General features: G+C 44.6%; 1 protein-coding gene across 1 annotated transcript in view; it reads right to left on the minus strand.

Annotated features, from left to right (window-relative positions):
* Positions 1-23,108, minus strand: part of ANTXRL (anthrax toxin receptor-like) — a 108,318-nt gene that overhangs the window by 51,875 nt on the left and 33,335 nt on the right. The window contains exons 4-11 of the mRNA XM_019502538.1: positions 22,887-22,958; positions 20,663-20,744; positions 20,530-20,563; positions 17,707-17,786; positions 17,521-17,589; positions 17,254-17,334; positions 17,086-17,146; positions 1,766-1,864 (exon numbers count right to left, since the gene is read on the minus strand). Coding sequence (XP_019358083.1) covers positions 1,766-1,864; positions 17,086-17,146; positions 17,254-17,334; positions 17,521-17,589; positions 17,707-17,786; positions 20,530-20,563; positions 20,663-20,744; positions 22,887-22,958 — 578 coding nt within the window. The remainder of the gene's footprint in view (positions 1-1,765; positions 1,865-17,085; positions 17,147-17,253; positions 17,335-17,520; positions 17,590-17,706; positions 17,787-20,529; positions 20,564-20,662; positions 20,745-22,886; positions 22,959-23,108) is intronic.

A 23,108-nucleotide genomic window follows, 5' to 3' on the forward strand; every position in this document is an offset into this window, starting at 1 on the left:
AGTATATGTGTTCCCAGAAAACTGTGCATAAATAGAATTTGCATAAAAGGAAGGGATACATTTATAAGGTAACAAATAGGGATACGTTCCCATGGCAGTGAGGCAGAGAGGGAGTGAGGCTGGGGCTAAGGAAGGGACGGGGGTAGGGGCCTGGTGCAGCCCAGCAGCTGCAGGCAGGTGCGTTGGCCACTCCCGGAGCTGCACGAGGGAGTAAAGTGGGGGGAACTGTCAGTGGGTGCAGGGTGGGGGGTGGGCATGGCACAGCGCAACCCAGGGGCTGGGATGAGTGGGGACAAGCGGAGCCCCAAGAGAGCCTCCAAGACATGCTAATTAAGGTCTGGGGAAAGATGCATGAATCCTAGAAACCAAATTCTCTCTCTGTATAAGAGTTCATGCAAAGAGTATCAGCAGCAGAAGCCACTATGTAAATTGTCCGACTCTGCCTCCTGGACTCTCCATACTCATCCATAGCTGAGAGGGGAGATCCTTTTCCCTGACATTAGTACCCCTTGGCCCCTCTGCTGCATTGTCTAAAGGGGGAGAGTTGAGGGGGAAATAACATTGATAATTTTGAGCTAAGAAAACAAAGGGATAGATCCCCAGATGGCTTAAATCAGTGTTGCCTTAATATAGCTATGTCAGTTTACACCAGCTGAGGATCTGGCTCAGGGAAGCCCATGATGGAATGGCTGTAGAATTATGGTGCTTTCCTTTGTGCACATTTCAGTTCTAGGTCTGCCCTAGCATTCTCACTATCAAATGCAAATAGACATGCTGCTTGATGAATAGTGACAAAGAGAAGAAAGCCCAAAGTCTGGCCATCTGTTCACCTGGAAACCCAGAGGAAACAAACTGCTACCTCTGGCAAAGGGCATTTGAGAGTGGAGTGAGAGAGACCACCAGCATTTCCTTAACATAGTGTCTGACCAAGCAGCCAAAGCAGGAAAAGAAGGAGCAATTCATGGGCATTGCCTTGTAAATGAATTAACTGCTGAAAGGAAGTTTTTGATGGACAGACATGTCATATAAAAGCCCTATTGTATTCAGCCAAGGGAGGTGGCATGGGAATAAGTGGTGCTAACTCCCACAGCCACACTCCTGACAGACGCATGTTGCCTGTTGGTGGAGAAGGAAGAGATGTGAGGGAGGCTCAGTTACTTTAGCTTATTCAGCCCTTTGCCTGAATACTGAGGCTGCCACCAGATGCCTAGTTTAGCATAGTTGTGCAATGGGAGCTTTGTACTATGGATATCAGGCTGAGATTCACCAAATCATTTCACAGAGGATATGAACAGACACCAGCAGCTGGTCACAAACTCCCAAACAGTTTCTGACTACATCACTCCCCTTCCCTCCCCACAAAGTAGAACCAGGCTCATATCACCTTTTCCTATTACCATTAAAGGGAACAGAGGACAATTTCATTCCCTGCCCCACCCAGGCCTCCACACTCACATCCCAGCCCCTACTAGGATTTATTAGACTGGATGGAAAGTCACATTAGTTTAGCTGTTCATGCCAAGTAAAGATGAAATTCACTCCTGTTTTATACATCATGTATATACTACTTAAGTCCCAATTAAACCCTCAAAGTACAACTTAGTGGATCACATATCTTGGGACTGCACAAAGATGAATTTCATGCTTACTGTGGGTTTAAGGGCTTAGCCAACTCCAATTAAAGACAATGCAAAGACTCCCACTTATGGTCCCGCAGGCAAATTTGGCAGCACTGGGTTATAAAATTGTCAGCCTGGCAACTTACTGATAGTAATGGTGTCATTGATCTTGAAGCTGCAGAGAACTTGGTCAATATTTCTTGCATGATAAAAGCCATTGCCTCTTACCACAACTTGAAAGGATTCTGGAATGGTAAATAAGAGTGAATTATGAAAAATGGTTAACCTTTCTTTCCCCTCTCAAATATTGCATTTCATTTTAGCCCCAGAGGGATCTCAAGTATGACACAGTAGCAGCTGCTTCCTACTCTACAGGCGCATGTACACATTGTCCTATGTCATTGTAATGACACGTAATGTTGCCGTACAGTGCACCACAGTGACATAGTGATCACATGAGTCTATACATGATCGGCAGCTATTTCACCATAGCAGTGCACTCTGCCATTTTAGTGCACTGCTACGGTGAAGTAGTGGTGAAATCTAACCGTGTGTCTTGCACATGGTGATGGTGCAGTATGAATGGTTACTGCCCTTTTGGAAGTACTAAAGCATGGTGCTGTAGCCACGTTGCCATACAGCAATACGTAGATGTGCATCACCTGAATCTAATTATGCACTCTGAACCTTCATTATAAATGATTACTATATGGTGCTGAAGTAATCCAAAATACTGCAGGATCACTAGTGCAAACTAATGGCTCTTAGATCATTATTGTAGAATATTAAAAGATGACTTCATTCCCTGGAAAAATACTTGCTATTAACATTTTAACATTGTGTATATTTTGTGATTTTCTGAATTCATTTCCCCAGGGTTCTTCTCCTCCACAAAAGTTCAATAATATCAGAATAATTTGTAAATCCAACTATAGGACCACATCTGCTTGTGTAAGTTACCATATCTGCACTGAAGTCAGAGCTACTTTGAATTATACCTGATGGGAATTTGGCCCATAATGGCTAGGGACAGACATTCAAAAAGCCTGAGCCTGAATTGATTCAATCTTCTCAGGTTAGTCTAACCTGGCTAGGCTGAACCAGTTTGTAACTGCACAGACATCCCCTGTGGACTGAAGAAATACAGGCACATGCCTGCAGTGGCTCAAGCTAGAAGTCAGGGACACTAGAGCAGCCCTCCCTTCCCTTTACTTACACAACAGGGAGTTACACTGGGAGTTGATAGCATTTATCAGCCTGTCCAGAAAACAAAAGCCTCTCTCATTAGTTCATGCTCTTCTGAAACATTTTTTTCTGAGGAAGGAATGGAGGGACACTACCAGCTACCTGTTGAGTAGCTCTAAAAAGCCTTAAGTGGACACTGTCCTGTCTGCCTTATACAGACACCTCTCAGCATTAGCCAGCATACCACATGCTGGCTACCAGTGGCGACACATAGGGGTGCACAGGGGTGCACATGCACCCCCTGGAGTGCTGGTGCACCCTCTGACAGGCTGCACTCCCCACTTAGGTGATGGTTAGGGGGCCAGCAGGAGCGCTGATGTGCCAGCTGGGGAGTGGGAGTGCTGTGGCCACTCTCAGAAGTGCCACAGCCACTTCCAGAAGCCAGTGAGTGAGATTGGCTGTGGGAGGACCCGCCCCTCCCCAGTTGGTGAGATAGGCTGTGTGGGCAACCCCCCTCCCCCGGTCGGTGGGATTGGCCAGTCGGTGACCACCCCCCCGGTCGCTGCCTGGTTGTTGGGGGACATGTGCCCCCCCTGAGTAAGGTGGCACCAGTTGCCCATGCTGGCTATGGTCCGTGCTGTGCAAGAGGGGAATCCCTGCTTGAGCAGGGAGTGGTGAGGGGGGGGGTGGAGCAAGGGGAATCCAGGAAGATGTTGATGTGTCTGCAGTTTCTGCCAGAGCACTAGCAGAGCCCTGCCAAGGGCTGCAAAGCATTTGGGATGCTGTGGCACTCTGGCTTAAGTTAAACAAGAAGAGGTCTGGGACAGACATTACATAAACCAGTTTGACCCAAATGAGGTAAGTCTGATACTACATTCAACCAGGTTTATTTCAAACCGGTTTTAGCCATTTTCAAACTATTTGATGTGCACTGAACATCTGTTCTGTTATAGATTTCCAATCACTTAAACATAGTTTCTAGGGTCGGAAGGGACCTGAGTAGATCATCGAGTCTGACCCCCTACCATGGCAATTTAATGATGTACAGTGGAATTCACCCTATAAAGAATTCACCCTGATTCTGCATGCCCCTGGATTTTTCTTAGAAGACTGGGCTCCTGAGGCCCCAGGAGAACCTACCCAGGTTTTTCTGTTGACAGAGGTGCACCTCAGGTGTTCCCCAGCAAGTGATTATCTGGGCGCACGTATCATGCTGCTGTACCTCAACTCAGGACAACAGGCAACATCACCCAACAAAGCGGGTCAGCCAGGACACATCCCAGCACAGCTGATCACCCCCTGACCAGCCGCACTTGCTGTTTAGGTGATGGGCTGGGGGGGGCAGGCAGGAGCACCAGTGCCCCCCCTGCAAGCACTGGCTGGGGAGTGGAGTGCAGTGGCTCTCCTAGAAGCAGCTGCAGCTGCTTCCGGAAGCGGTCACAGTGATTAGCAACAGTGGTTGGCTGTCTCACAGCTGGCTGTGGGGGACACACCCCCCATCCCAGTCAGCGAGACTAGCCAAGGGAGGACCTCCCCTCCAGTCGGCAGTACTGGCCATACGGGGACCCCCCCCCTTCCCCGATCAGTGAGATCTGGTCACTAGGGGGAGGGACATGTGCCCCCCCCCGACTAAGGCAGCACCAGTCACCCATGGTCCAGGGGAATGGCAAACGTTAATTGGTTTCTAAAAGCTTGTTTGTGACAAAGTTTCCTTGAAGACAGACATCCTGTCTAAACATCCTGGGAAATTATAAAGATGAACAGTGTATCCATAAAATGAGATAGGTGTGCTGTGTTATATCCAGGTCACAGTGGACAGCTGCAGAGTCCCTGGGATTTCCAGTTCTAGTGGATGGATCAAATTAGAAGGCTAGGGCATACCCAAATTAAGACACTGGTAAATGACCAAATTAAGATGTGTGCATATGATAGGTTTGGGAAACAAAGGAATATGCTGACAGAACAAGAACATGGACAGTATGACAACCACAGTGAAACCAGTCAATGCTGCCTGGGAATGAAGAGTCATCAGAGGAGAAAAAGGATATAAAAGGAGGGATTACAGGGTAGCAAAGGGTCCCCGAAGGAGGAACCTGAGGCCACTGTGGACAGAGGACATACCACCAACCTGTCTCACCCACCCCACTGGGGGGTGGGTCTTGGTCCTTAACCTCCAGGCTGCTGACCTCTGACATTCAAGAAAGAACCACAAGGTGAAGCTTGCATACTGGCCAAACATACCTTCCCTTTGTGACAACCCTAGAACTGGTAGATATAGAATTATGGGGCGGGGGAATTGCTTTGTTTGGCTTGCCTGCATTATTATTCTTATCTCCTATCACTGTATATCAATAAACTGCATTTTCATCAATGACCTGGAAATGAGGGTACAAAGTGATATCTCCAAGTCTGCAGGTGATACTAAATTATTCCAGAATCCCAAGATGAAGCAAACAAACTGCAGAAAGATTTCACAAAGCTAAGTGAGTGAGCAAAAAAATGGCAGATGAATGTCAGTGTTGACAAATGCAAGGTAATGCACATTGGGGAAAAATAACCTGTTGCACATACACAGTGCTGGGTTCTGAACTTGCTTTTACAACTCAGAAAACAGAACTTGGAGTCACTGTGGACAGATCGCTAAGAAAACCAGCCTAATGTGCAGTGTCAACCAAAAAAAAAGGCAATAAAATGTTGGGTATCATTAAGAAGGGAATTGAAAATAAAACAGAAAATATCCTCATGCCACTATACAAATCCATTGTATAGCCACATCTTAAATACTGTGTGTAGTTCAGGTCTCCGTATCTCAAAAAGGATGTATTAGAATTAGAAAAGATACAGGGTAGAGCATGGGTGGGCAATTATTTCAGGTGGAGGGCTGTTTAACAAGTTCTGGCTAGCTGTCGGGGCAGGGTGCAATTCATTGGGGGGAACCTTAGCAGAGGTTAAAGCTCCTCATTGAAATAAATAGAGAACCATGTGTCTCCTGGGTCACTAGGAATTTGTTTCTGAAAGGAAGTGTGTTTTCTACTGAAAGGAATGTCATAGAAGGATGCAGCAAAATGCACCTCTGGGGATTAACAAGCTGAATACTAGCTTACACCTGGAAAAAAGATCTGCCAAAATGCTGTTTTTTTTTCTAGGAGGTTAAGTAATTTAGACTTACAGTGATAGTGGTTTGTTAAAGAGCCTTGCCCTGCAGATCCCACTTGTTAAGGTTCTTTAAGGTGCTGGGTCCTGGGAAGCCACATGGTATGGGGCAGCTGCAGGGTCTGGCACATAGCCCTTCCCTGCCTGATCCGGAGGGTTGGGCAGGGGACAGCCCTAGGTCTAAACCATGACTGGGGCTGTCCAGTGCTGAATCCTGACACTCAGCAGGTCTGGCACCAGGCAGCCCTGGGGTCTGAAACAAAGCCACCCCTCCCCAAATGGCAGGATCAGGCTGAGGGTAGCTCTGGGTCCCAAAGGCAGCTGCACCCTGCTATTTCCCCAGAGGATGCCAGGAGCACAGCTGGAAATGGGAGAGCTTCTCCCATCCATGACTGCACATCCCAGCTTAAAAGGGTGCCAGACATGCAGCCAGTTGCACTTGCCTCTCAGAGCCACCAGGTGCTAACAGCTGGGAATGAGGGAGCTTTCCCATTTTCTGGTGCTTGTGCAGGCACCTCTTTAAACTGGTGCTGCACAGCAGGGAATGGGGGAGCTCCACAATGTTAGGCTCCTGACACCTTAGCTCTTTAAGAAGCTCACATGCAGTTGGGAGCCTCAGCTACATGCTCACTTGTTGGTGTTCCCAGGTCCCTGTGGAAGTGACATGTGGGGAGTAGGAAGCTCCTGGCTCCCCAGCTGCCACTTCCATGCTAGTGGGGGGCTGAGGGGGGAGTGAGGCACAGTTGGGGAGCAGGAAATTTCCCACTCCTCAGCTGCAGGTACCACTCCCCTCCCTGCACTGGTAGTCACACAATTAGAGTTGAGGAACTTTATGACCCATTCCCAGAACTGCATGACCTGCCATACATGGCTGGCATGGTAGGCCCCACAATTTGAGGAACGGGGCATAAAATTCCTCAGCCTCTAATCACGAAACTGTCTTAATGTCTGCCAGCAGCCCCGGAGTCTTTAAATCCAGAAAGGATGTTGCTTTCTAAAATGTGTGTTGTAGCTCAACTACACATTATGGGCTTGGCAGAAGACGACTAGACTAAGTGGACTCAGGAGGCCAAATCATGTCTTTCACTTTCCTTCATGAAACAAACAAGCAAATGGCCCCTGCATCATAGCGAATTCCACCGAAGCAAGTCAGCACATGGTTCAAATTTGGTATGACAGGAATGATGCTTATTGTTTTATTCTCCCATTAGAACTGCAATGGTTGTGAGGTCTGACAAACTATAATGCATGAGAGGGAAGACTGCAATGTGCAGGGGCTATATACAAGTGGATCCCTTCTAGGAACTGAACTGCTTACTACTTGTCTCTTCTTCTGTGTTTGACTTGAAGCCTCTGCAAAGCAATGCACATGGGGAGGGGTAACACATACCACACAGAGGGGCAACACATACCACACAGGTTGGTTTCTCAGGGTTGATCCAAAATGTCAGTGTAGACATACTTTAATGCAGGGGTGGCCAACCTGTAGCATGTATGCCACAAGCAGCATGGACAGCCTGTGTGTTAGACACAGCAGATCACAGAGGGATCAGGGAACATGTTGACAGACAATGCAGGGGGCAGAAAGCAGAGCAACAGATCAGGAAGGAGGTAGAAAGCAGAGAGACAATCAGACAGGGAAAAGGGATTGGACTGGTACTTGGGGCGGGTGTGGGGCTTACCTTGTGGCATGCTTGCCAAAAAGGCTGGCCCCCACTGGCAGCTTTAGGGCTCTAGTAGGTCCAACAGCACTAGTTACCCACCCTTAACACAAGTTTGGGGCCCACATATTGTGGATCCACTGACTCTTCTGAAAAAGTTTCTCCTTCATAACTCCATTTAATGCTGTACGCAAGGAGCCCTCAAAGAGCAAGAGACCCAGGGCACACAGGGAGGGAAGGACTCAAAGTCTGCCCTGACCTCCAGGCAGAATCACACCAGTTCAGCCAAGCCCAGTCCCTCCACAAGGCTTGCTTAAACCAATTCCACATCAGTTTGACTCCATTGGATTCAATTCTCCTTACATTTATGCTAGTTTTGCAGCAGTCTGACTCTACTCAGCCAAATTCGCCTTTCACTTACACTAGCTTTATGCCAGTGAATAGCAGTAGACCCAGTTCTCCTCCCACACTACTTTAATGGAAGTATAGCAGTACTGGGCCCAGTTCCCCTGTTACACCAGTTTTCTATCAGCATGGCACCAAATCTATGTTCTTGCCTGGGCCCCTGCCTCCAATGGGGAAGAAATTATCCGAGTTTATTCTATGAATATGAAATGCGAAGTTCAGTGGGCCTTCAAGAAGAGAGGAAAGTGGGGCCTGGGTAATACCTAGTGTGTGGCCTGGTGAATAAGGACATACTGGTTCAGGTGCACTATGGGTGAAGGGGACGTAGAACCTAGGTCTGCTGTTCCCTTGGTTAAATGTTCTACAAATTGCTAGGCTAAAAGGTGGGAGGGCCCCTTCTTCTCTATTTCCCTTCTGACAGGTGTACATGCAGGGTAACAAACAGAAAGTCTGCAGGAAATGTGAAATGAAAATATTTTGGCTAAATTCTACCATCAGCTACACGCATTCAGACACCTTTGAATTTCAGACACCTTTGAAAAACTTGTCCCACTCCACCTGAAATCAGTGAGACTTGGGCTCCTAAAAATATGCTCTTAGACCCCAATTCAGGAAAACATTTAAACGTGTTTAAGGCTGTCCTCAATGAAGCACTTAGGAGGAACATTTTCAAAGTACCTACAAGTTTTAAAATAACAACTTTTTATTTTATACTAATATAACTCCTAGCAATATTTGGCCCAGAGTGCAAGCCCAGGTTTCCTTCCCCTACCAACAAATGGAATATCACTTATGGGAGCTGCACGTGTGTCCTTACATACCAAGCTAGAATTGGTTTCACAAGCTAACTCCAAAAGGATCTAACTACCCTTGTAAGATGATTTTGTCATTCAATTATATAAACACAACTTGTTAAAATAAAGCTGCTTTTTGTTTTTTCCCTGAAACAATGGGCTTAAAAATACATCAGCCAAACAAAATTAATTATTATTCAATGTAATGCCTTTAAAAAAAAACCTGTTAATAAAGAGGAGTTTAAATGCAAAACGTTAATGGTAACAGTTCTACCATAGATTCATAGATGTTAGGGTCGGAAGGGACCTCAGTAGGTCATTGAGTCTGATCCCCTGCCCTGGGCAGGAAAGAGCACTGGGGTCAGACGACCCCAGCAAGCTGCTTGTCCAGTCTCCTCTTGAAGACCCCCAAGGTAGGGAAGAGCACCACCTCCCTTAGAAGCCCATTCCAGATTCTGGCCACCTTTACTGTGAAGAAGTTATTTCTAATGTCCAACCTAAATTTGGTTTCAGTCAACTTGTGGCCATTGTTCCTAGTTACTCCAGGGGGTGCCCTACTAAATGGAGCATCTCCTATTCCCTGCTGCCCTCCCCTGATGAACTTGTCAAGACTGTTCATTTCTCCTGCCCTTCTTTTCACTGTCACTGCAACTTTGCACAGTCAGTTGTGAAAGCAGCCTAGATTCTCTATAATAACCTGTCTATGAGCACAAGGTGATAACATCATTTTGGTTACAGGCTTGCACAAAAACATAAACAGTTAGGGCCAGCTTTTGTTGTTGCTATTGAACAACCACCCTTTCAGATGCTATGTAGCATTAATATATTCTGGATGATGGCCTGCTGAAATGGCTAATTCTGTTTAATTTTGGGCCCTGGCTCGGGCTGCGTCCTTTTCTTTCCTAGTTACTGTCAGATTATAGATTGCAGATTTTGACAAGACAGCGAAGGGAAAAAGGTCAGCACTGAAATAACTGGGCAGCGCTGGCAGCGAGATGGTAGGTTGAAGCTGGTGCGCACTGGCTGTGCTGTCGGCTTTGCTTCTGTGACTCTGATGAGAAGCTGACTGCTTGCATCCACACCTGGTAGTTGATGTGGCCAGTAGGATGCCACATCCAGCAAAACCTTTCAATCACATCTGTGTCCCATGAGTGTAATCAAAGCAATGATGCTGTCAAACAGTATTGTAGGCACCTCCCTTCCCACACTGATAGCCTGTTTACAGGCTGCACATCTTGGTCATTGTAAATCAGAGGGAACAGAAAGACCCAAGTCCATTCCCCCACATCAGTATACTACACATTTGTAGGGTCAAAAAGCATTAAGCATCAGATAGCTGTCATAACCTGACTAGATCAATTTAAAAATGGATTCACCAGCTAGCTTCTTCTCAGACATCCAAACCCCAAACTGGAATTGTCATAATTCAGCTAGAGCCACATGGAAACAGCTTCGTCAGCAATTTATTAAACCATTGACAAATCAAAAGTGAAGCCAAGATTGGAAATAAGATGTATAACTTAAGTATTAGCAACAATAATTGTAATGTATAGGCCAAAGCCTGCTGCAGACCCTAATCAAGCAAAAGTTCTGATAGAGTAGCAGAGCTGGGTATAACAGAATACAGATTAAAATGATGAGTAACAATTCATATCAACCAAATTAACCATTACAACCACACCTTGCTGCATTTCATGCAAAATGCAGGGTGTACCTACTTTAGATATTGAAAAAAATATGTAAAAGCAAACAAGGCTCATTGCTTATGTATGTTGTGATTTAGGCATACGTAGGCACACTTGCCACACAGCCCCTGCACCTCTGACCCTTACAAATACATCTACATATATAGGGAGATGTAGATGCATGGATATACACAGACATGCATGTAGATATGTACAACCTCATTATACTAAGCCCTGTTTACAAGAACCCCTCCCCATTTCACAACCCCAACAGTAGGAACCAATATTTTTCATTAGTATGATGTTACAATCTCTTGGTTGCATTGAGCTTCATTATAATGAGGCTGTATCATACATATACACACGTAAATACAGTAATACCTCAGTTAACGAATCCTCTGGGAATGAAGCTCCTTTATAATGAAGCTAGCCTTTTTTTGCAAAAAAAAAAATCAAAAATATTTTTGAGGCAAATGAGGATTTCTCGTTTTACCAAAGAAACTGGGGGATTTTGCAATTAGCTCCCTGCAGAGTTCCAGCCTGCAGGGAGCTGGGGGAGAGCGGGAGGAAGGTGGTGAGACAGGGGGTGCCACGTGCATGTACATGCATGTGATCTCAGGCAGCCTGCAGAGCAGCTCCAGCAGGTATATTTGGAGGGGGGGTGGGATTGAGGGCCCTGTAGGGAGGGAGCTGGGCAGAGCTGGGGCTGCTGCCCAGCCGGGCGGTGCTTGGGCCCTGGAGCTGCAATGAGCAGCTGCAGGGCCCCAGCAGAGAAGCAGGCCAGGGCTGCCAGTGGGTTGTACAGGGAAGGGGGAGGGCTGGCTCCCTGCTGCCGCACACATTCCCAGGGGGCAGGGGGGACCCGTGCTCCACCCCCCAGATCTGTACACAGGGCAGGCATGGGCTGTGGGCTTGGGCCCCTGCCCTGCTTCCCTCCCCGGAGCTTCCACAGCCCAGCAGACATAACCTGGCTTAGCAGGGAGCAGCGGGGCCTCGTGGGTGTCTCCTTGCTGCTGCGAGCTCTGTGCTGCCCTGGCGACATGCCCTCTGCACCTGCCACTGCTTTGAGGGGTGCAACCCTGCACTGCTGCTCTCACTGCCGCCCTGCGCGGAGGAGGCGCATCGCCAGGGCAGCATGGAGCTCACAGTGGCAAGAGCTCCTCCATGCAGACCCGCTGTTCCCTGCTGCTCTGCTTCCCTGCCCCAGGACCTCCGCAGCCCAGTGGGCATGACCCGGCACAGCAGGGAGCAGCTGAGCCACGCAGAGAAGCTGCCCACCACCGTGAGCTCTGCACTGCTCTGGTGATGCGCCTCCTGCGCGTGGGACTGCAGTGAGAGCAGAAGCACGGGGCTGCACCCCTCAAAGCAGCGACACATGCAGGGGGAGGGTCACCAGAGCAGAGCGGAGCTCACAGCAGCGAGGAGATCCCTGCTGGCCCTGCTACTCCCTGCCATCCGGGTCATGCCTGCTGGGCGGCGGAGGCCCTGGGGGTGGGAAACAGGGCAGGAGCCTGCTGTGGGACATGAGTTCCCCTGGTCCCCTGCGGGTGGCAGGGAGCCACCCTGCCCAAGCCCGCAACAGGGGGAGTGGGGGCAAGGGGGCTACAGACCCAGCTCCGTAGGCCTGGCAGCTGGGTATCTTTGTGGGTATTTATCACTTATGTTTGTGAGTATTTAATGATATTTTCCTCCTGTACACCCCTTCTCTGAAGTCCTGGAATGCATCCCTATGCCTCATATGTTATTTCTGCCTCTGGTAACGAAGTTTCTGATAATAACAAAGTGACATCATGGAACCCATATACTTCGTTAACCAAGGTATTACTGTAGTGTATAATGCATTGATACTATATCTCTATATAGAAAGTAGAGGTGGTCTGAACGTTATCAAATTTTGAAATTTTCACATTATCTATCAATATTTTGAAAGGCAAATTTCTATAACGACCACACAAATGCTCCACAGTCACGTCAAAGAAATTTCTAATGTAAGTGACAAAAAGGATGAAGTGTCAATTAAATGTTCATGAAAAACATGTTTTTTTTTTCCAACTGGCTTGATAAAATGTGCAATGTATCTATGAATATGGTGTGCCTTATCCAGATGCCCAGCCTCCTTATTTATGTAGTATGAATAAATTATACTTAATCATTACTTATATTTAAAATCTATTTGAAATGTTATATGCTTTTTAAAACTAAATGTCTAACACCAGAAATTGCATTGTTTAATTGATGAAACATGAAAATTACACTGTGTTTAAAATAACAACTGTGATGGGCAGTTCAATGACCTGGGTTCAGGGAGGAAAGTGCTCTTTTATCAAGGTTTTTTCCGAATGTTTACTAGGCCCTAAGCCTGACCTTACCAACTCTTATTGAAGGGCAGAGTGTTCGCTATTGTGCCATGAGGAGGGCCATCGGCTTCATGGAGTCTACTTTGAAGGTAAGCAGTATATAAAGAATCAAGGTGAAAACCTGATTCTTTTGCAATGAATGGAACCATTCATAGCAATAAAGCTAAGCATGTCCATAAATACTCACAGGATGAGCATCTTACAGCCTCCTACAGGAGTCTACTGTACAGACAACTTACAGGGACATGGCCACAGAAAAAAAATATTAAAGGCCTGATTTTGGTTTATACTGGGTGTATCTACATGTCTCCATACAGTGACATTGCTACAGCATCGTGCTTTAGTACTTCCTTTTGGAAGTACTAAAGCATGGCGCAGTAACCACCCATACTGTGCCATGCGGCACACTGAAATGGGGGAGTGAGCCACTATGGCAATGTAGCTGCTGATCATGTGTAGACCTAAGTGATCACCACAGCTACAACAACAAAGGGTGACACACAGATTTGCTCATTAAGGCTCCTTCAGCCCATTCTTGTAGTGGATTCCCTGGCTCCCTGAAGGTAGGTTGGGGGAAGGCTATGTGAAATGTTTTGGAGGGGGTGACTGTTAGAGAGGGGGTGGCTAGAGAGGGGGCTTCCAGTGGGGAGAGGTGGGATGAAGGTCCCAGGGGGAGGGAGCTAGCTGTGAGATTTTCACAGGTATTTTTATGAGGGCTAGGTGGTAGTCTGCATGCAGGATAAGGATTTCAGTAGTTTTGTTTTACCATACTCTGCTGTCAAAGAATTTGATCACTTTTTATTTTGTATATCATTTGTTCTTCTTTGTAAAAAAAACCCTTTTGTTTATCTGTTACTTTACTGAAGTACCTATGGTAAATTATGATTTCTGGTCAAATTAATAACCTGGGCAAATTTATTTAGCATAGTGGGGAACCAACATGGTTACACAAATCCAGGGTGCATCTCTGGGTGCACCCAGGCACCCCAGAGTTTGGCAACAGGAATGACAGGTTGTGAGGTTAATACCCTAATACAAAACACAGGGAGAAAACATTAAAATATTCCTACTGATGCCAATGAGCTTTACATCAGGTATAGGAGGTATAGGGAATAAATTAGTTTTAAAAATGTACTCACATTTTAATTAATCTTTTAAATCTACTAGATTTAAAATGTAAAAAATGGAAAACATAGAAAGTCTTAGAACTCATAAACCAGAAAGTAAAGCTAGCCATTTTTAATTTAAAAGTTTTTATTGTTGTTGAAAGATGACCTTTTTTCAAAAAAGAAATGTATATGAAATTTGGCCTACTTTAAAAAAAACATTTTTCATGCAGTTCTCATTCATCAGCATGTCATTAATATATTATTCAAATAAGTATTTGAATGTCTATAGAAATATTTGTCAGTTACTAAAAACAGTGTTTGGGGGAAACTGATAAGTAATTCCGTAATAATTTCCATAAATATTTCTGTTTAAATGTTTTGAATATAACAATATGAATAAGTCCATTCCCATTTTGAGCCCTGTCAAATTAAACCAACCTTGACATTTCAAAGTTTTTTCACAGACTTGATTCTCTTTTTTTGATAATTTACTAAGAATATTTTTAAGTAGAAATATTTCATTTTAAATAATTCATGGATAAAATGCTGTGCCAAATATTCTCCACATCTTCCAGGAATATTTTAAAAAGCATTAGAAGAAGTAGATAACATTTTAAAATGAAATGTTTAATGCTATATTCTGCTCTAAACAACATGTGATAATGAACAGCGAATTAATTCTCTTTTCCATTATATTCACCTAGACAGCTTTCATGGATTATTCCTGTTTTATATGTGCTTATTTAAAAATATATAAGCAAAGGAATACAAGACAGTAACTTAAGCTCTAAATAACCAGGGTGCAATTTACCCTCTAAAGCAAATTTATTATTTTACTATCACTCTGCTAAAACAAGATTCTATATAAATTAAAAAATAACAAATCAATTGCTGAAACCCAAGTGAGTGCATATTTAATATACATGAAAGACATGGAACTATCACCAACTTCTGTGGATAATCTTCAGATTCACCAAAAATACTAACAATTCTTGTACCATGTTTTTCAGAGGTAGTTAGTCCCTGACCTGAGTAAAATTTAAATTGTCAGAATTACTCACCTGAGTAAAGATTGCACACAAGTATGAGGGCAAGAAGGTCACATTTTCAGGCTGGCTGAAAACAGCAACCAACATGGAAATATGAAATGGAAGTTGCTGAAAATTTCAAAGTTGCCTAGAGGGTTTATACACCCAGATTTAAAAATTTCAAAAGCAAACATGTCCCATTTCAAAGAAGGACTTATGTACCCAAGAGTCTCAGTACCACTGACTTTCAATATTCCTAAGGATCAGATAAGTGCCTAATAAGAGTTTCAAATGCACTGAAGCAGGGTAGGCACCTAACTCCCTAACAATAATTTTTGGGAGTTAGCTACCTAACCTGCTTAGGCACCTTTGGAAATCCAAGTAAGTGCTTATCTGGGCACCTAAATATCACTGAAAAATCTAGTCTTAAGTCACTTTAGAAAGTAAGACTTAGACCAGAGATGGGCAATTATTTCAGGCTGAGGGCCGCTTACCAAGTTTTGGCAAGATGTTGAGGGCTGCATGGGTAGTCCCACCCTATGACAGGTGCCCCACCCCCTGGTTGCTATCTTGGGATTGGAAGTCCCGCCCCCTACCCTCTGACCTTTGCCACCAGAAGTCCCTCCCCTAGCACCCCCAGAAGTACTTTCAGCAAGAGGTTTAACCATCTCAGAACCAGGAAAATACTAAATTATATTCTAAAAAGTGAACATCTAAAACATTTGTTAATTTGATTTCAAAAAATATTTTTGTCCTGGTTTACATGTGTTTGTGTACTGTACATAGAGGTAATTGCACAATAGCTTAAAATGAATTCTTATTCTTGTATGTTGTGGGGGATGGGTATAGGTTTGTGGGGGGCTGTTGGTGTGTGGGTGTGGGGTGAGGGAGCATGTGGGTGTGTGTGGATATGTGGGGTGTGAGTGGGTATGGGGCTTGTGGGGGGTTGTGTGTGGGGAGGGTGGCTGGGGTTTGTGTATGGCAGTGTGAGGTGGGGTGTGCATGTGGGACTCACCCTACAAACACACACGCACACACACATACACACACACTCTTCCCATGAGATGGCACATACAAACACACTGTCCCTGAGCTTGCGCACACACTCTGCCTCTGAGCCTGCACATGCACTCTGCCTCTGAGCCTGCATACACAGACTCTGCCCCTGATCTTGCGCGCACACACACACACTCTGCCCCTGAGCCTGCATATGCACGCACACTGCTTCTGAGCCTACACATATACGCACACACACATGCTCTGGTGTGGGGGGATGTGTGGGGAGAGGGTGGCTGGGGTTTGTGTATGGCAGTGCAAGAGGGGTGTGGGTGCATGATGGGCTGTGCATGTTGGACTCACCCTATGAATGCACACACACACACACACACACACACACACATTCTGGCCCTGTGCCCACACAAACACACACGTACACACACACACACACACACTGCCCCACGCCTGCACATGCACACGCACACGCGCGCGCGCACACACACACACTCTCTCTGCACCTGTGCCTGTGTGCACACATACAATTCCCCTCCCCCCCACCAGCGCAGTCCCGTGTTCCACGGTCTGGTGATTCAGCTGGGAACCAGGTGTTGCTGGAGCAGGGCAGGGGCAGGAAAGCAAGGAACTGGCTGGGGTTGGAGCCTGGCTGGGCAGCTCAAGACTGCTGAGGGCTCCCTCTGGGTCCTACTCTCCCTAGCTCCTGTCAGCTTTGACAGGCTGCCAGGAGCAAATAAATATTAATTTACTACATTTTTTAGGGGTCCTATTGGCTGGATAGAATGGCCTGATGGGCTGCATTTTTCCCGCCCCTGACTTACACTCTCAAATCACTTAGGCACTTTTAAAACTGCTATCCCAACTCCTATTTATTTTAATTCCCTTAAGTGGCTTTGGAAAGGCAAACCAATATGTGCACCTGTAAACTCCTTCTTGGAACCCACAGATTCCACAAAGGGCTCACTGGGCCTTCCTTTTCAGTTGACTTCAGTGGGCTTGGATCTAGCACTAGATTAAGCACCTACTGACATTCTGTATTCCAGTCTCATCTGTCATATTTATTTCAATATAAACTTACCTCCTGCACAGACACTGGATGGTTCAGCTGCCAGGATCTCAATGCAAGATTTCTTCAAAATCTAAATAATTAAGATAACAGGGTTTTCAGTACTCAGATTTGTTTTACCACCTACTTAATAAAGGAAAGGAGGGGTTTTTTTTGTTCTTTTCAGACTATCCTACTTACTGAATCAATAGTGCCTCTGAGGGCATAAAAGCCTCCTGTTACTGGGAAAACGTGATCAATACTGTCAGCAATTGTTGACAGCTGAAAGAAAGACAGTCATAAATGCACAGAAAAAATAAACTTGCAGTGTATACAACTAAGTTTTTCTGTATTTGCTAAAAGTATTTCCACTGACATGGAAGGATTTGTGCACTGGTAATAAAAAAACAAAGTTATCTAATTCTGTTAACAAGCAGGAATGATAATAAAAACAAGTCTCAGAATTACCTGAGTTTCGTTAAAATCTTTCACTCCAACACAATACACAATAGCACCAAGACTTCTGGCTCTGTCAGCCTAAATAAAAAAACACTATTAAATTCAAAGCCATGTGAGGTATGGAACCAGTCATGGGTGCTTTCAAGTTCTGCAAGAACCATTTAGGTACTTTGGGCAAACTCAATGACTACTTACTTCTTTTTCTGCGTAATAAAATTGAACATCTTGCAACTCGCCATCTGTCAGAGCAATAATCACACTAGCAGTCCGGAGCCCTGCATTGACAACAGTTAAAATGGTTGGGATTGTGCACAGGTGAGATAGGAAATGGATGATGGTGATGGATACATACGTTTGGATACATAAGTCTAAGTAACACACTTGGTTTTGTGCTAGGCCTGTGCAGGTATGCAGCTATTCAACCCGGCTTTGGATCCAGCCACTTTGGATGCCAGGGATCTGATCTGGAGCTCTGGACTGCGTTCCCGTTTAGATCTGGCCGAAGAGGCTCTGAAGCTTTGGAGCCGCCTCGAAGATCCGGCCATAGGGTATAACGGGGAATCAATCAAATATCTATAACTTTGTTGTTTTTTGTCTGATTTGGATGAAACTTGCAGGGGTGGTAGCGCCTGCAGAGAGCATGAAGCCTGCCAAGGTTCTGGAATATCAGTGCAGGGGTTCAGGGGGAACTGCACCCCAAATTCTTGAAAGCAAAACTCATGTCATGTGTATGTGTTACACCGCAGTGGGGTCAAAACTGCAGGGGGGGGGAGTGGCCCCTGGTGAGGCCACAAAGGCTGCCAAGTTTCAAGGAGATAGGTGCAGGGGTTTGGGAGGAACTGCACCTCAAGCTGCAGACAAGCAAAACTCGTGACATGGGTGACACTGTGTGTGTTAAGGCGCAGCAGGATGAAAGCTGCAGGGATGGTAGCCCCTGCTGAGGCCACACAGCCTGCCAGCTGTTGAGTAGATCAATGCAGGGGTTCTGAGGCCCTGTACCTCTAGCTGCCGACAGGCAAAACTCGTGACGTGGGTGCGCCGATCTTCTTGAAACCTGGCAGGCTTCATGCTTTCCTCTGAACCACTTCAGAAAGCCTAAAGAAGCCAGTGCTTTGACCCGGATGTGCTGCTTCAGATGCCAAAGAATCCGAAGCTTCTCCAGATCTGAAGCACGGTCTGAAGCCTCGCACAGCCCTATTTTGTGGACAAATAATTCCTTGGAGTTCTGTCAGTTTTAGTTAATGACAGAATATTGTTCCATCAGGGGCCATGGACAGAAATTCCCATTTCCATGCAGGTGAGAGGGTCTGCAGCTTTTAGATCTCATTGGAACCCTTCATGGGACTAGCAAGCGTCATGATGGGATAAGATAAGGCAAAACAGAGAAAGGAAGAGGAACCCCCTTTTCACAAGGTGATTCTGAGGGGAACCACTATAGGGAAACTGAGCAGGATTTGATTCCATCCAGAGCCCAGTCCTTGTACAATAAGAGCCCTCACTGAAATCAGTAGGAATTCTGGGTGCACAAGGAATACAAGATCAGGTCTATATTATAAAACTGACAAGTTCAGCACAAGGTAGATATACACTTGCATACATATAAATCTTCAAAATAGGGCTTAAAAGGAATTTACATGTTGTATGAACACTGTAAAATGAGCAGCCACAGTGGAGCAATACATTGTCTAACATCTTATTATACAATGAAAAGAGAGAGCTCTAGCATTCTTGCTCCCACCATGCATGCAAATTGCGTTTTAATCAATCAATTATAGCCATGTGACAAAAAATCATAAACACAGTAGTTAACACAGCAGAATTTCATTGTCAGGGCAAAAAAGGGAGGTTTTGATTTTTAAATGGTTTTTTTTACAGTTTTAAATGCCTTTCACAGTGTTGCCAGAAATTAAAGATTGATGTGTTTTGACAGCTTTCTTATGCCATGCAGTCCTTTCCATGTCATGTTATGAACAGACAAGAACTCTTAAAGAGGAGGCCTACAAATGGGAAAAACTGGACTTGATCCTCATGTCCTTTGGGTTTGTTCTCCTTCTGTCTGAAGTTTGAAAAAGGCTAGAAGGTTTTTGTTATTTATGTTTGTCAGCTTTAAATATTTTGTTCATGTTTTACTCTAGAAGTCCTTACCTACTCTGTTTTTTCACTGTGAAGCTGAAGAACGAATACAACCATGAATAACTTGAATGAGAGAAGTAATTTTCGCTCACAATCTTGAGATCGTTATTGCCTAAACACCTCTTTAACTTAAAGATCTGGGAAACAACTGGGAGAAGAGAGGGTTTTTTTTGTCAAATATTCAGTGCCTGCTGCCCTATGATTCAGAGCTAAGAAGGCTTTAAACTCACATTTCTGAGTTTTCTAAGGAAACGTTGAGGAAGAAAAAGAGGAAAAAGAAGGGACTTCATGCTACTTTTAAGCTCAGAACGACTGAGAACCTAATTCAAAGTCTACTGAATGCAATGAAAGGCCTCTCACTGACAACAATGAGTGTTACGTTACATCTATAGCTATAGCAAGGAGAGTTTTGGGTGAAAGAGGCACACCTGACGTAAAATTTCAAAATGAAATATCAGAAATGTAACAGGACAGCTCTGGACAGCCCAAGGCAGCACCAGTTGCAGAGGCTGCTATTTTTGTGCCCTCCTTGTTGACCCCCATCAGTTATGCTACTGTAAAATGGTATGTGAAAAGCCTAATATTTCAGATGATCTGAATAATTAGTGGACTTATTGCAGGAACTACTGGATGCAATGCTATGGTTTGTGTTATGCAGGAGGTCAGACTAGGTGATCATAGTGATCTCATCTGCTATTTAAATTACGAACTCATGCATATAATAGCAAAATTTAAATCAAATTGGAATGTTAAAATATTGTGCAATACTAATCTCTTTGGGCAGTGCATTCCTTCTTTTGCACATGAGTTAAATACAGGTCATATAAGTTCACCCCCAACTTTTCAATGAAAATAAATAACCATCAGTGACACATGTAACCCTACCTCCATCATTTTCATGGTAAATCTGTTCATTTGCCTGCAAAAAAGTGTAAAATGTTAACTCTTTTAAGTTCAACAGTAGCAATAAAAACAAAATTAAATATTAATCAAAACAAGAAGGTACTACAATGTGTACCCTTTTAAATCCTTCATGCATGAATGTATCTCCTCCAGGCACTTCATACTGAAGAATATCAAGCCCTTGTCTGATGGCTTCCCTTGAAATAAGAAAAAAAAACATTCTTTTATTTTGTTTTCCTTTTTAAAAAGTTTTAATTTTTCTGCCTTTAGTGATTCTGAAACACAGCAAGTTATACAGCCCCAAAAGCACTTAATCAGAAAACCATATTGCACCAAATGCATATACACAAGTCAAGGGATCAAGAAAAACAGTATAATTAAAAATACAACTGCAACATTTTGAAAGCTGCCATGCATCCAGTGTTGCATAGAAATGAATACAAGATATAAGGTCACAGTAAATGCATGCTTTTTCTGGTCTTGCTCCCAAGCGCTACGGATTTGTGATTATGGATAAGACCAAATTAAAGTAAATATCAGATATAAACTTTTGCAAATGTGGAGCAGGGTAGAAATCTTAAATCCAATAGCCCTTATTATTAATGTGAGAAAAACCAAAACCCCCACTTTGAATAGCTGTCAGGGTGACATGTGTCCCCTTACAAGGCCAGAGTCCAAAGTGAATTAAAATAAGATCTGAATATTGAGGGCCGGCTTCCTAATTTGAACCAATGAAAAGTGGATCTTTTTCTTTTTCTTACAAGTTCCTTGGGCACAGATTGTTCCTTGTGAAGTGACAGCTTCAAATACTGTCACTCCTGTTGAAGAGCTCCTTATTCCACAGTGATTACAGAGTCAGTGGGATCACTCACAGAAGGTCTGTTAAGAGCATCAGAATCTCAGTCTTACACACCCAGTGCAGTGGGACCCAACCTTTATCTCCTATCTCTGGGTACTACTGTAATACAAATAAGACAAGCAACATCAGTGAGAACAGACTCAGAAGGAAGGGCCCAGGAAACTCAGACGTCATCCACAAATGCTTCAGGGAATCATTTCTTCGACATCCGTGACGGTTTCTGACCCCTCTTGTGTAACCCAACTTTTTGGGTGGCACAATCATGAGAAAGTGTGAAGTTTTGTGGGATAGAGACGAAAACTGGAGTTGGGAAGAATGATGACCCTGGGGACAGGAGGGTCTTTTGCTCTTTCAAAGTGTAGGATGAGGTAAAAGGCCATTTTTGGTGGAGGTGGGGAATTGGGTCAGAAAACATTTTAATACCAGTTTCATACATTACCACAGGGTTAGCAGCTACTTTTTATCTGCAAAGGGCAAATCTACCTGAGCAAGGAAAAGAAGTTCTAGCTCCAGCTCCCAGATGCAGACAAGAGGCCTGATCTGAAGCCCAGTGGAATCAACAGATGTGCTTCCACTGGTTTTCACTGGCCCTTGAAACACAGGAGAGGGAAATAGAGTCCTTTCTCATAAGACCATTCTGACCTCTTTATAAGGTTCGTCAGAGTGACTTACACACACAGAACACTACAACAACCCTGATACCCACAGGGAAAAAGATCAAAAGTGAAGGCTCTATGGGAGAATGGCTGAAATGAGAGAAAAACATGGAGGTGACAGATACAGCAGTGAAGAGAAAGGCCTTGGTTCTACCTGGGGCAAAATGCAATCCTTGGTATATTATAAAAGAGTGAATATGGTTGCCAGGGAAGTGAGGAGCAAAAGTTTTGCTCCAGTCTCAAACTCTCCTTTATCTCACTGGAGCACAGGATGGAATTCGTGTTGGACTTGCATTGCAACTGAAGACATCTGAAGCAGATGGTGCGAGAAGCTCCCTTTGTGATATTCTAGCAATCTTTTGCAATGGTTCAAGACCATGCTGAATTGATCAACAGTGTGAGCTGCAGAGGTCTGGACCATTCCTGGAGAGCGCTGCAGTGCTTTATTATTCAGTGTCTTCAGCACTTGGAGGCAGGGTTTGTTTTCTCTTACATCAGAGCCACCCCTTTGAAATCACTGGGGCACTGCTAATGAGCCCAAAGCTAGCATTTGGCAAGTGCTGTTTCCCCTTGAAAGGCAGCTTGAGAGAACAGCAGTGCCTTCAGCTGCCCCCTTGTCTCAATGCTGAATTGAACAGTAATGAAAGATCAAAAGAGCTGTATTATTATGAGCCACAAACCTGCTCCTGTCAAAACCAGTGGAAATTATTTCAGTAGATGCAGGAGTGGCTCAATGCTAAGACTGACATGGATGCTTGGACTCCAGCCTTACAGCAATCACAGAGCTTGCAGTTATATTTGACTGAAAGTTGTAAATTACTTGCCTGTTTTCTGTTAACTTCATGATTGTAGTGCCTCGCGAGGAAAAGACAATGAAAGACATTCGCAACATTGGACTGAAACAGAGATAGGCCAAATCTGTGTCACACACAAGATCATCTTAATATATTTTACAGCTTTTAAGAAAGTAATAAATGAAAAATGAACTGTATTGGCACTAAATATCATCTTGTAAAATCTTTACCTTATAAATTTCTCAGCCAGGC

Source organism: Gavialis gangeticus, unplaced genomic scaffold (genome assembly GCF_001723915.1).
Source record: "Gavialis gangeticus isolate Ggan-Ray unplaced genomic scaffold, GavGan_comp1, whole genome shotgun sequence".
Lineage (NCBI taxonomy): Eukaryota > Metazoa > Chordata > Crocodylia > Gavialidae > Gavialis > Gavialis gangeticus.